The sequence below is a fragment of the Phyllostomus hastatus genome, unplaced genomic scaffold (genome assembly GCF_019186645.2).
Source record: "Phyllostomus hastatus isolate PE091 unplaced genomic scaffold, TTU_PhHast_1.1 phas_contig_159, whole genome shotgun sequence".
Taxonomy (NCBI): domain Eukaryota; kingdom Metazoa; phylum Chordata; class Mammalia; order Chiroptera; family Phyllostomidae; genus Phyllostomus; species Phyllostomus hastatus.
The window spans coordinates 35,583,251-35,597,987 of NW_025333640.1; the positions used below are offsets into that span (position 1 = coordinate 35,583,251).

At 49.3% G+C, this 14,737-nt stretch overlaps 1 protein-coding gene across 4 annotated transcripts in view; it reads left to right on the plus strand.

The window, feature by feature from the left end:
• Positions 1-14,737, plus strand: part of SCLT1 (sodium channel and clathrin linker 1) — a 107,704-nt gene that overhangs the window by 85,573 nt on the left and 7,394 nt on the right. For 3 of the 4 annotated variants that reach the window (XM_045830944.1, XM_045830947.1, XM_045830945.1), the window contains 2 exons: positions 3,293-3,388; positions 7,108-7,605. In XM_045830944.1, the coding sequence (XP_045686900.1) occupies positions 3,293-3,388; positions 7,108-7,170 (159 nt within the window). In that variant the 3' untranslated portion in view covers positions 7,171-7,605. Of the gene's footprint in view, positions 1-3,292; positions 3,389-7,107; positions 7,606-14,737 lie in introns of those variants that run through there. The other variant, XM_045830946.1, reaches the window with a different exon arrangement.

Sequence of the window (14,737 nt, forward strand, 5' to 3'; positions counted from 1 at the left end):
TTCTTTTGAAGCTCTGACTTCAGATGTATTGGTTGGAATTTCTGTCCTGGGCTCCGTGGACCCCTGTCTCGCTGTGGCCTTCTGTAGGTGCCACAGTGAGATCGCTCTTAAATTACTCTTCAGCTTTGTAGCGCCGGGAATTGATGTGAACCGTTTAGGAAACAATTAAACACGAGCCATTAAAGTATTCTTTGGTGTAGTTCCCACTTCCCGAAATCAGTTCTCAGGACGTCATTTAAATTATGAGAAAATTTAAAGGGAAACATTCAACGCAGTACTGTCAATAATATTGGAAGGTCAGAAGCAACCACAGTGATCAGTGGAAAAAGAACAACACCAATATATCGTGAGTTATGTAATCTGGACCATGCCTTATTATTGTAGCAGCATAGGAAAATGCATGTTATAGGTAGTGTCCATGTGATTAGAAAATGTTTATTATGGATGATGGTGACTTTTTCCCCAAGTTTTTGATGTGCATCATAATGTAAGACTATGTATTTAAACAACTTGGTAAATTGGAACAGCTGATAGTTTTTGGCAGAAAATTTAATTTTGTTTTGGGACACAATAAGAAGTATAATAAGCTCATTTTAACAGGATACGGTTATTTCAATATTTTATGTTGCTAGACATGACATTCCTGTAATCACTCATATGTTAGGGTGTGGGAAGTATATAGTCCTTCACAGAAAGTGCATTTTTTTGCTGTTCCTGATTAGGCTAGTTACTCTCTCAATTCCCACAAGTGCCAGAAACTTGAACAGTTCCAGTTGCACAAAAATGTTTTCCTCAGGCAAGCGAGTGTGGGGAGGGCTGATGCATTTTTTTAATTGACAGCATCTCTGAACTTGCGTGCATCACAGCGTGTTGTCACAGATTTATGCCCACAGTGCCTGTCTAGGTTCTGGAGGCCGCAGCAACAGCATTACAGATCGGTTGGCTTAAACGTCAGAAATGCGTTGTCTCTCACTTCTGGACGCCAGAGGTCCCCAGTGGAGAAGTCAGCTGGGTCGGTTCCTTTTGAGGGTTCAGAGGAGACTCCCTCATCCCCTGTCCCGTGCCTGCCCCCTGGCTTCTCGTAGCCCCAGGCATCCCTCCACTTGTAGGTGGTGGTCTCCCCATTTCTTCATGTGCTCTTCCCTTAGTACATGAGTATCCGTGTCCAGATCCCCCCATTTTATGGAGACCCCAGTCGTATTTGATGAGGGCCGAGCCTAATAATATCATCCCAACTTAATCATCAGTAAAAACCCTATTCCAGATTAGGTCACATTTATAGGCACTGGAGGTGAGGACTTCAATATCTTTTTTCTTAGGGACATAATTCCACTCATAACAAAAATCTTAATAACTCTGTTGACCCTAATGCTCTCTGGAGTATACGACGGGGTCTGTCCAGAAGGTATCCAGCCATGTAAAATGGAAAATACATTTATTGGAGAAGATACAAGAAACATTGTACGTAGGACAATGATACCTCAGTCCCGTACAAAGTAGGCACCTTGGGACCTTGCACAGTTCTCCCAGTCGCCATCAGCTGCCCCATCGAATTTTCCTGAATCTCGTCAATGCTCTGAAATCTCTTCCCTTTCACTGGTAATATTACTTTGGGGAAAGCCAGAAGTTGCAGGACACCAAGTCTGAATGTAGAGGGGCTGACTCACCTGGGTGATGTGATGTTTCACCAAAAAACCCTGCATCAGACCTGATACATGTGTGGGTGCGTTGTCATGGTGAAGCTGCCAGTCACCAGCTGCCCAGAGCTGCGGTCATTTTCTTCGTATTGCATCTCTCAACTGATGAAGAACACTGAGGTAGTCCTCCTTGTTAACTGTTTGGTGTGAAGGGGTGTACTTGTGATGGACAACACCTTCCCAACCAAAACCCACAGTTAACGTGGTCTTAATCGACTTGTACTTTGCCACACCTGCTTCAGGTACGGAGAACCAGGCGACTTCCATTGGGACAACTTCACCTTCATTTCCAGATCACGGCCATAGGCCCACCATTCACCTCCAGTTATGACCTCCTTGAGGAAACCTGGTTCACTGGTAGCAGTTGAATTGAGTCATTAGCAGCTGCAGCACGATGTTCATGCTGCTCTGGTAGCAGAAGCTGCAGAACAGATTTCGCCACAACATATTTCATTCCAAGATCCTGCATCAAAATCTTGAACACAGAAGTTTCTGGAATCCCTAGATCAGCTTCTAGTTTCTGCACTTTCTGTCACTTACCTATGTTCAACATTCTCAGCTGTTCTGCTTGTTGCATTCTGGCCTTCCAGAACGCAGTCACTTTCAACAGATTCTTGACCGTCTCTGAAGCATTTGTGCCACACTTGTATTTGTGCTGCACTCGTTGCATCGTCCCTGAAAGCCTGCTGAATCATCCAGCTGGTTTCCATGGAGGAATGTTCAAGCTTAATGCAAAATTTGATGGAGATTTGTTGCTCTACTCGCTCAGTCATTTTGAATGTGACAGCCACACAGTACACACACTCACTCAACAGCATCTACCACCCCCTCTGAGTAGTACAGTGAAGTCGTCATTGTTCACACATGCGCATTCCAGTCCACTCGCCTTGGCTGCCAGGTTACATCGATGTCACCCAAACTGTTCTTGTTATATTAACAATGACTGGACTTTTTCCAGACAGACCTTGTATACTGTTTGGAGAAACATGTAGAAATAAAGTTGTTCACTTTTTAAAGAATAACTTTAGCATATAAATCATTTAAGACACATCTAACTCTGTAAAAACCAGGATTTCTAGAATGAGTATTTTCTGTTTCTTCGGATTTAATAATGTCCATCCCCACTTTCCCTGGAAGCTCGTTCTAACCTAGTGGCCCTCGAGGCCCAGTGGGCAGTGGCAGTGCCCCCTGGGACCTAGACAGACCACAGGCTCTCAGGTGGGGAACAGCTCTGGCTGGGGGGGCCGGTCTCTGCCTTTCATGCTCCCCACGTCCAAAGCAGTGTACCAGCATCTCGAGGTCAACGGATCAAACACTGAAAATCTCGTTCTTCACTTTAATGCACTTAGCTTTGCATTTGATTCACTTGTGTTTTTTTTTATGGCATGTAGTGGTAAAAACAGTTTAGTGAGGCCGTAAAACCAACTTTGAAGTTCATAGCTTGAAAAAAAATGTAAACTTAGAGATACATTATCTTTGCATTTTATAAGAGGTAAAGCGATGTCCAGGTTTTCCATTGATTAGCCCACCGAACGTCTCCGTGCTGTGTCGCGTGTGGTTTTCTGACCGGTGTGTTTCCCATTGCCCCTCAACAGAGTGAAAAGCTGGCTCTAGAGCATCAGGAAAAAGCCAACAGACTGCAGCGGCGCCTCAGCCAGGCGGAGCAGAGAGCGGCCTCGGCTTCGCAGCAGGTAGGGCGCCGCCTCGCCGTCCCCGGATGCGGGGCCGTCTGCGTGGGCCCAGGCTGAGGGCCGGTCCTCGCAAGTCCCCGAGCACTAGCACTTGCACTGTTCCTCGACTGGACCGTTTAAAGTGAGTCTCTCTAACATTCGAGGTTGGAAAGGCAGACTTTAGAAACAAACACGCAAGCACTCCTTCCGACGACCCCACACTGAGCCCTGCACCGTCCACTCACGGCCACCGGCCACCAGCAGCCGTTTAAAGTAATTAATGTTAGACAAAACGAAAATTGAAATCCTCGGTCACGCCAGCAGATTCCAGCTGCTCGGTAACCGCGTGCAGCCACGGCGGACATGGGAGACAGCGCGGATGCGGAGCGGCTCTGCCCCCGCAGGAGCCCGGGCAGCCCCGCTCTAGATCGAGGTCACGTGTGAAGCTCAGCGGGGATTGGCTGCCGGATTTTGAAGTAGATAACTGCTTCGAGCGTACCGTTTTGGATCGCTGTTTTTATTGTAGTTTTTAAATGGGAAAAAAAATTACTCCACATATCGGTTAACTTCATTGAATGTACATTTGAATGCAATAATTCAAATCTAGAATACGATATCAAGGCCAATGGGAAACAGCGGTAGGGAATGCAGAAGAACATCAGTGAAAGGCAAAGGGGGAATTTCCCACAATGCACGCTGTCGTGAGGAGAAGGGCCACTCGCTCTGAAGCAGGAGCAGTATCCCTTCCACGGGGCACAGACCGAGGCCCGTGTGGTGACCATAAGGACAGGCTGGGAAGTGCACGAAGCAGAAGATGGGTGGGCAGGCAGACACACCGACAAAAGCAAACCAAATTAGTGCATTGTTAACTATATTTGGTTATAAATGCACTATTTTAACTAAAATTAATATTCTTAGATATTACAGCAGCTTATTCATAGTAAAGCAGCCCTCAATGCTGAATTCAGTTTCTGTTCGTGATACAGACTTTATCTGGGAATCTACTGAGGGGAACACACTGGAATAAACTGTAGTCCTGAGTTGCCCTTCGGTTCCCCGCCCTCTCGAACGTGGTCGTAGCTTCATCAGATACGTGTAACTTCTCATGAGATGATGAATTAATGGTTACGTAGCCACTCAGGAGTTCCTGCATTCGTGTGGATTGTAAGGCGGAGGAGCCGGGGTGTCCTGAGCAGTGTCTGAGTGCGTGTCCGGTGTCAGGCAAATAGCCTGCGGCCATTAAGGAGCCGGGCAATTGGGGCGCCCTCACTCCCACTGCCGCAGTGTCTCTGGCGCCTGCAGGGTGACCCCAGCCCCCGACAGGGTCAGCGAGGGCGGAGGGGTCGAGCATGGAAAGCACCAGGCACTGAATGGTGCATAGACGGGTGTACGAGAGATTAAATTTTCTATATCACAGCCCTTAAAGCTTCAAGTTTCCCCTTTCTAAGGAATATGATAAAGCAAATGCCTACTTAAAATCGACTACCTTGAGTTCCTTAGTAAAAAGGGTAGTTGCAGAGCCTTAATTATATGCCCTGATTGGCATCAGGTTCAGTCCCTGCCCCCCCCCGCCCCCCCAGGACGTAGACCTACACACTCTCCTGTTGAACTCTGAGGGCAGGGATCCCACCGTCCTCCTCCTCGTGAGCGTTTCTGACGTTCCCGCAGTAACCACAGCACGCATCCCCCCCCCCCCAGCGTCCCTCCTTCCGTTTGTTCTCCCTGGGGGACGGAGAGGCCCCGCTCCGCGTCCCCCGCACGCACAAGAAGGAACTGGCTCCCTCGGGCCACTGTGTTTCCATTTCAAATGAGTGATAACTTCCTTAGGAGACATGTGTTTGGTTTTTTAAAACCTTTATCTTTGTCTTCTCTGAATCCTTTCTAATTTTTCCCACTTTCCTCTAAAAACTGGAAAGCACTATATCCTGCGAAGGGCCTGGTAGCTCGTGAAACGAGGGAGTTCGGGGAGGGCACGTTCAGGGTGTGGGGCACGTCTCACAGGTGTGGCCCGGCGGCGTGGCCCAGCCTCAGTCACGCCAGACGTGCCCCCCACCCCCTCTGTCTGCACCTCTGTCACCCATCCTTGTACTGCGGTGACATGTTCTAAGTCGCCGGTCTCCGTGAGTGTGTGTCGTGTCTTAAATACCAGTGCGGTGTGGCCTTTCTCTGCAAGAACACCCAGCCTAGAAACGAGGACAAGAACCCGATAAACGACTATGTAAAATTTCAGATTTACACATTAAAAAGTCACGAAGTCAATGACAAAAGTACTTGTAACACAGATGACAAAAAGGCTAGTGTGGGAAACACATGTGAAGAGTGGCTAAGTCCACAGAACCAGTCCAACAGCACATTGGACAAGTGACAAAGGGTGTTGACAGGAAGGAAGGACAGATGGCTTTTAAAAAAGATTTTTAAATTTATTTTTAGAGAGAAGGGAAGGGAGGGAGAAAGAGCAGTAGAGAAACATCAGTGCCTCTCACGTGCCTCCAGCTGGGGACCTGGCTCGCAACCCAGGCCTGTGCCCTGCCCGGGAATTGAACTGACGACCCTTCAGATCGCAGGCCAGCATTCACTCTGCCGAGTCACACAGCCAGGGTGACAGATGGCTTTTAAACATTTTTTAAAGATGCTCACCCTCAGCCATGAAACAAATACTAACCTAAACTGCGTCCACACATCGCTTCCCACCGTCAGGTCCTGAGTGGGGCAGCACGTGGCTCTGGCACTTCCCGGCGTCTCTGGTGTAAGTGCCACCGATGACACCGTCCCTTGGGAGCCGAGGTGGGCACCATCTCTCAGAACTGCAGATGCACAGAGTGTGTGACCAGCAGTTCTGAGGGTTCATTCTACAGGTGGCGTGCCTGTCCCTGGGCAAGTCTGCACGAGGAGGCATGTAAAATGCTAAGTGCAGCGTTGCCTTTAATTTTAAAAGATTGAAAACTGTCTAAGCACCCAATGAACAGGAAACCAGTTAAACTACAGAACGTGCAGGCAGAGGTGGCTGGCCGCTGGCGGGAGGAGTGCAGCAGATCTCGTGGGCAGCCCTTTCTCCCACAGGTCGTTCAGCAGGGGAGACGAGGAAAAGTGTGTGTAGTCCTTCGCATGGTAAAGAAAAGGGGCGAGGGAGTGCACGCATGTGTCCTCCTTCAGAACACTGCAAGGAGCACGCTGGGAAGCTGGACATGGCGGCCGGGTGGGGGAAGAGCTCGGTGGACGCCGGGCAGCAGCGGGGACGGACTCCACCCTGTGTGCTGTCGGCTCCGTGTCTGTGTCCACGCTGTCGGGCGTGTCCCTGTGTGTGTGTGTGTGTTCCATGCTCATTTCGATCACTTCCGATTAATAGTTCAGTGTTTTCCTACCAGGCTTCTCTTGCAGTGATCTGGCATCCTTTTATTCCCAGCCCAGCGCTGTGCTGGCTTACGCTTTGTATTTTAGCCGCTTTTCTGGTGAACTTTGACCTAGATGCCCTCCGTCCTGCTGTGAAGCATGCCCTGGGGATTCTGGGTCTGCGCCGAGCTGTGGCGTGTCACCCCCGACGCGCACACCTCTAGTGTGACGCAGACACGGTCAAGTCTCAAGAGGAAAATAGAAATGAACCCAAAAAGTGACCTCTTAGAAGACCCCTTCCAATCTGATTATTTGCAATAATTGTAAGTTGCGGTGCATTACACTGTGTATTCGCCTAAGATTTTCCATAGAAAAAGGAACCGCGGACTGACTGTGTGTTTCGATTGCAGCTCAGCGCGGTCACCGCGCAGAGAAGGAAAGCGGCCTCGGTGCTGATGCTGGGAGACACCTAAACGCCCCGCGGCTGGCGCGCTGGCTCGCAGGACGCCGGCACAGAGCCGCTGCCGCCCGGGGAGGAGTGTGCGGACAGCAGGCCAGGCTCGGGTCGCCCCGCGTGAGCGCCCTCCGCGCTGCGTCCGGCCCGAGGCTCGGTGGGAAGCAGAGCAGTGAGAGCCTGCAGTAAGCAAGGAAAACGCGACCCTGTCCTGAGCTTCGGTGGAGAATAAAGCCGGCCGAGGAGACGCCTTCGCCTTCATCACTGTGTCGATTTTTTCATCCCCCCTTTCCTTTGGAATTGCGTAGTAACTTTTCGGCTATGCTAATCATGAGGAAGAGATTTTAAGAAAAGTGCTAGAATTTTCATATTTCCACTTCCAAGATTTGAGAATTTTATATCCCATTGTTACTTCTAACTCATTTTTAAGGTTCCCAAGAATCCGTTTGATTATGAACTCATAAATATAATAAATTATGTGTTTTAAACTGACGCTCTCGTGTACTCGAATGTGTCGTTGTAGTGATTTGCTTTTTCACCGACGTGATTTCCAGTATTCATCAAACACCGACACTGAAGAATTCGGGAGGTTTGGGAGGCTTTGCTTCGGCTTTGCTGTTGGCAAAGCAGCGCTGACGAGATGGCGCGGGTCCTGAGAGCGCGTGGGCCTTGGGCGGCTGCGGCCCCGCGGGCTTTCACAGGCCCCGCGGCTCCCTCGGCTGCGGGGGTGAACGAGGCACGCCCTGCTTTCCGGGGATGAGAGCAGACAGGCGGGCGTCTGGCTCACGCTGGGAGACGGGGCGGTCGTTCAGGTAAAAGATGACCAGCCGAGTTCAAGGTGACACGAAGACAGCCCCACGCAGGTGCTCAGCCAGCGGTGGGAATCCAGGACAGGCGCTCTCAGACGGGGCTGGCCGGGGGGCTCGGATGCGCAGCTGCGGGGGGAGTCCGGGGAGGGCAGGAGCCTGCGCGGGTGTCGTGTTCTCGCCCTGAGCGTGGCCCTCCACCCTCATCGTCGCCCGGTCCCCCCCACACACATGTGCGCGTTGTGCGGACAACGACTCGGGCCAGGCAGGGCCCCTTGTTGCGTCGCTCTTAATGGTCCAGCACTTACCAAAACTCGTGCTTAACTCTCCACGCTTTTTCCTTCAGGGCCCTCTCCTCCCCGCAGACTGGGAGCCCCTGAGAGCAGGACTCACGTCCCCTTGACCCCAGCACCCACCAGGGCTCCCGGCCCAGCCAGGGAGTTCAATAACGATTCGTTCAAATGTGGAAAAAGAGTTTTTAAGGACAGGACCTTAAGAAATGTCTTCATTTATTGAATGAGCTCAGGAAGACGCGTTTGACGGAGACCAACCCAATAAGGCAGAGACGAAAGGAAGGGGGCGCTGGGGCCGTGTGCGCAGGGGCGCAGCAGTGGCCGCGGTCGAGCGCAGGGACGCGCCAGTGGGTCCATGGGGCAGTCCGGCGGTGAGTGGAGGGGCGCACAGCTTATTTCCACTTCCTAAAGAATTTGCATTTGATTCTCTAAATTCCTTCCCATGTCATGCGCAGACTAATTTCCATGTGATAAGAGTTATTTTCATATTCATGTTTATAGGATGTAGAATTTATTTTTAAAAACGTTTTATTTAGAGATGTTAGAATTATATCTCACCGAAAAAATGAGGCTGTGGGAGAAAGCGCTTCAGAAAGTAACCTCCTAGACAAATGGAGACTCGCACTACCCAGGCTCACTTCCTCAGGGCCACAATGGTGCGGCGGGGGCACCTTCCCCACGCTCGGACACAGGCACCGGGTCCTTGCATTTTCACGTTAATCACCCCCTCTGCTGGTCTGCTTCTTGGATACTTCGGCGTTCTCCAAGGAGAGGCTACTAATGTGCAGATAATTGGCTTTTCTGACCTCTGTTGAATGTGAAGAGACAAGAAGATACCTTTAGCCGCGGAACTGAGCTGGTGTGGGTATCTTTCTTTCAGGGAAGTTTGTTAGCTGGTGGTTTGCAATGGACAAATTTCTTGAAAGCTTCGCTCTCTCTCAAGGTGGTCAGCTTTGCCTTCGTTTTCCCAGGCAGGGTCATTTCTTCTGCGAGTGTTGGAGGAGACGGGAAATGGACGGGAAAGAGAGAGAAGAAATCACATCGGTCTGGAATTGGGGGACAACACAGCTAGTTCGTTTTATTTATTCATGGGTCTTTATTGTGCCTCCCTGAGAAAGAAGAGAGACGTGATTACCTCTTCTTCCCTTTGTGCACAAATATGCAAATCGGGGCAGCCAGCAATCTTCTGATTTCCCCTCCGCTGGGAGGACGGTAGCTACCCCCAATAAGGGAGAGCATCAGCAACAATTCCGCCTCTCATTTATTCAGCAAATGTGAATATTTTATAGCTGCACAGTCTGCCAAGCCAACTCTCAGCCAAACCAAGGGAGACTGAAAAAACACTTCAAACGTTTTACTCTATAAATTCTCTTTTCTAACCATAATGTGTTTCACCAATTTTTCCAAAATAACAAATCTTTTTAAAGTATATTTTATTGATTATGCTATTACAGTTGACCTAATTTCCCCCCTTTGCCTCCAGCTGCCTGATATCCCGTTTCCCTGAAGCACTCTCCCCACTTAGTTCATGACTGTGGGTCGTGCTTGTAAGTTCTTTGGCTTCTTTATTTCCTGTATCATTCTTCACCTCCCCCTTTCTATTCTGTGCCTACAATTATGCTTCTTATTCCCTGTAACTTTTCCCCCATTCTCCCCGCTCCACCTCCCAGCTGATAACCTCCCACACGATCTCCACTTCTGTGATTCTGTTCTGTTCTATCTCCATTTCTGTGATTCTGTTCTGTTCTAGTTGTTTGCTTAGTTTTGTTTTGTTTTTTGTTTGTTTGTTTTTTAGAGTCAGTTGTTGATAGTTGTCACTTTTTTGCCTTTTTAATGTTTATGGTTTTGATCATCTTTTTCTTAGATAAGCCCCTTTAACATTTCATATAATAAGGGCTTGATGATGATGAACTCTTTTAACTTGACCTTATCTGGGAAGCACATTATCTGCCCTTCCATTCTAAATGATAGCTTTGCTGGATAGAGTGATCTTGGATGTAGGTCCTGGCCTCTCATGACTTTGAATACTTCTTTCTAGCTCCTTCTAGCCTGCAAAGTTTCTTTTGGGAAATCAGCTGACAGTCTTACGGGAAGTCCTTTATGGGTAACTGTCTCCTTTTTTCTTGCTTCTTTTAAGATTTTTTCCTTATCTTTAATCTTGGGTGATGTAATGTTGTGTCTTGGTGTGTTCCTCTTTCGGTCCAACTTGTCAGAACTCTCTGTGCTTCCTGGACTTGTATGTCTAGTTCCTTTGCCAAATTAGGGAAGTTTTCTTTCATTATTTTTTCAAATAAGTTTTCAATGTCTTTCTCTTTGTCTTCTCCTCTGGCACCCCTATAATTTGGATATTGACGCATTTGGAGCTGTCCCAGAGGTTCCTCAGCCTATCCTTGTTTTTTGGAATTCTTGTTTCTTCTTTTCATTCTGGTTGAATGTTTATCTCTTTCTTATATTCTAAGTCATTGGTTTGAATCCCAGCTTCCTTCCCTTCTCTGTCGGTTTCCTGTGGATTATTCTTTATTTCACTTAGTATGACCTTTATTTCTTCCTTTATTTTTTGGTCATACTCAAGGAGTTCTCTGAGCGTTCTGATAAAGCAGTGTTCTGAACACTGCATGTGATAGGTTGGCTGTCTCCATTTCACTTAGTTCTTTTCCTGGGGTTTTGTTCTGTTCATTCATTGCAGCCATTTTTCTATCTCCTCAATTTGGCAGCCTCCCTGAGTTTGTTTTTGTGTATTCAGTAGAAAACTGGTTCTACTCCATATCTTAGTAACATGGCCTGTGTTGAAAAGGCACCTGTAAATTGTGTGTGGCAGGGCCTTAGGTGATTGCCAGGGCGGGGCAACCTGCTTCACTGCCTTGTGGCTGTGGGTTAGGGGTCGGACAGGGGACAGTGCCGCCGCCTGGCTTCTGGCACTCGGCCCGGTGCTTGCTCCATTTCCAACCTCTTCACCCCCTTCCCGTGTGTGACCAGCGCCCTCCAGCTGCTCCTCTCGTGGTGAACCCCAGGGTGGGTAGGTCTGTGTGTGTTCTAAGACCATGCTGGCCCTTTTAGCAGCAAAAGTCCAGCAGTTTCTTCCACCACCCCAACCTCCTCTGGTTTTTACCGCCCGAGGTCATGGGGATCTGTCCTCCTGGTGCTGGAACTCTGCACCGCGCCATCTGGCCTGGGGCCGGGATCGCTCATTCCCAAGGTCTCCCGCCCATCCATTCTGCCGCCGCCGCCACCTTTTCCCACGCCGCCTGTCCACCTGTCTTCTCCTACTACCGCCCATCCTACCGGTCTGCATGAGTGTGTCTTCTCCGACTCCTTGGTTGTCAGACTTCCATGCAGTTCCGTTTTCTGATGGTCCTGGGTGTAACTAGTTTTGAGGTCTGGTTGTAATTCTTTCCGTGGTGGTGGGAGGAGGCAAAGCATGTCTACTTACACCTCCGTATTGACTGGAAGTCAGCGCACTCCGAAATAGCAAATCTTTAATGAGCTTTTTTTACATCTTACCAAAAACAGTGATTAATGTTTCAGTTTAAAGTGTGCATAGACATACAGACATGTAAATAGGGAGGACACAGGCACTGTGATACGTGGTGTTACCCATGAAATCTGCCCCTTCCTCACCCTTGAAACTTAAGAAAATGTGTGGCTTGTGTGACAGTAGCCATGTTCGCAGGATCCGTATGAGGAGGAACTAAAATAAGTATGTGCTTCCATACCAGAAACCACAGGGTGGTCATTTCCTACAACACTGGCACCCAGCCAGCCAGGAAAAATGCTCACTAAGTGGTCGTCCTGCCCGGGGGGCTCCCCACAACGCTGTCCCACACGCCCCCATTCCACAGACTCTCCCGGCGGGCCCGCTCTCGCCCCGTGCTCGTTTCTTCCGCTCAGAAAGGATACGGGAATGTAAGCAACTGGGAATAACATTGTAAGGATAGCTTTGAATGTGATCTACTTCATTTCTTTTTAAATACACATTTTTAGAGCTCACTACTTAATGTTTAGTAGCAAATCACAACTGTCATTGTGCACAGCTGTTGAATTCACGGCGTGGGCAGTGTTCTGTCCCCTGAGTGGCCCGGTCCACTTCCAGCCACCTCGACCACTACAGAGTTGGTTCCTCCATCCTGCACGGAGCTGGGCTGCATCTCCTGCCTTGGCTCCTGTACACCAGAGCTAGCCACCTGCCGCATGCCAGGTCCTCAGCCTTTGAGAGTAACCATCACGTTCTCCCTGCACCTAGTAACACACCCCTGTTTCCTCTGAGGATTGGGCTTTGAGTCCGCCCCGTCTCTGAAAGTACCCCAATTCGCATATGCCCTCCATCACTCATTCAATAAGGACGTATTGAGCGCCTGCTGTGCACCAGGTATGCTGGGGATGCATCGGTCTTACGCCCAGAACCAGACATGATATTCGAGGTATCAACTACTAGTTCCTTGTTCCACATCACGACTGAGGGGTGGAGGCAGGGAGACGCCTGCCCAAGAGCGGGAGCGGCACTCGACTCCCCGGGGGATGGTTATGGCTTTAATCTGCATGCCCTGCGCCTTCCCCGCCCCAAAGCGTCTGACGTACCGTCCTAGGGCACGCGCTTTTAGAGATTCATGGGAACAGACATATCATTTCTCATTAGCATTTAGGATGAGAAACAATGAAAACTATTCTTCTAGAGTCTACACGTTCTGTAATGCAGCTTAAAACCATGCTGGCTTTTTGGGGAGTTGAGTACCCCCACAGTTGGGCAGATAGCGAGCCTACTGTGGGCCAAAGTCCTAAACCTCTAACAAAGGTTTGGCTGCCCCAGGTTAAGCCTGTCTTTGCCCCAGAAGCCAGACTGGTCGTTTATCCCTTTTACATTTCATTATATGATTACAGTGTGCTGAGGTCTTTTTAGCTCCAAATCCATCATCCAATTTGTTACCCATAAGCATAGGAACCATTTCTGATTTATTTTGTTTTACTGCTATACTTCTTGCACCCGTGACCATTTTTTATTTACGGTGAACGTCATCTACAGGTTGGACAAACGTGCGACCCACGTTTCCGTGAAAGGATGCGCACTAGGCAGCTCTGAGCACAGTCCGTCTCCGGCCCACCGACCGCCACCTCCGGCAGCGGGCGGCCGGCCCAGACCCCAGGCATTCCGCCCGTCTCGCTGCTGCTTCACCAGCGCAAAAACTCGAGGAACACCCACCCTCCAGCCTAGCAAAAAAGTCATTAATGCCGCCACTGCCATGCTTTCCAGACCTAATCTAGTCTTCCTGTCCACGAAAGAGTCAGATGGAGTTCTTCTTAGTAAAATCATGCAGCCACCTAGGAATCACTGCTTGTTCCTGCATGGTTTGTTTGTGCTTTTTTAACCCTTTAAGCCCTTTAATATGGCATCATGGAAATTTGCATTCAATATTTGCATCCTTTTTTGGAAGAATGAAAAAGCCATCAGAGGATAATGTGATTGTTAGCACTTAGATCTGTGAAGACTGAAAATGAGGGAGTAGCACCTCCTTTCGTCTAAAAGAGAAGCAAAGAAGCTGTGCTCACGTTCCTACAGGTAACCGGAAGGATCCGTTGGAGACCCTTTCCCGGGCGACAGTCACCATGCAGATCCGTGTTCATGATGCCCATTCACTGAGCACGCATCACATGCGAGGCGTGGTGCTGGCATTTCGCGTGTATTGGCTCATTCACCCAACAGGCCTGCTAGGCAGATAGTACCATTCCACTTCCAAAGAGGGGAGGGGAGGTGGGCGTTAAACAACCTGCCCAGGGTCAGAGCGAGGGAGCAGCCCCGAGGCTTTCACCCCAGGTTATCCGGCACCAGGTCCTCCTGCTCACAACAGGGCATCTTCGGAATGTGTGGGGTCCCCACTGTGACATCCCTCCCACACCTCTGTAGGTTCTCGCAGGGCCCTGGGCTGTCATTCTGCCGGGTCAGGAGGCTGAACTCACTGTGAGTAGCAGACACTCTCTTACCGGTGCCTTGCGCGTCCCAGACTCACGTAACTCGCTCTGTGTCCATCCCGTCCTCAGTTCAGGGATCGTGTTCCCTCGCTGGGAAACACAGATGCCAAATAGGACTCAAAACATTCCACCTCCACTTTCCCGTTCACCGGCCTTATTACAACCAGGCTGAACTGTGAGCCCCGTCCCCCTTTCATTCTTTTCCTTTTTTTTTCTTTTTTTTTTTTTCCGTTTCAGACTCTAATCCAAAAAGCCCTTCTGGTCATCACATTAACATGGCTGCATAGAAAACTTGCTACACCTGAGAAAAGTATCTTCATATACAGTGGGATTTGGTAGGGGTTTTTTTCAAACCCTGTGCAGAAATGGGCCCTAACCTAAAGAGCGAAGTAACTTTTGTGAAAAATAGATACATATCTAAGCAAAGAAAGTTATAGCATTTAGCCCTGGCTGGTGTGGCTCAGTGGCTTGAGCGCTGGACTGCAAACCAAAGGGTCATTGGTTCAATTCCCAGTCAGGGCACATG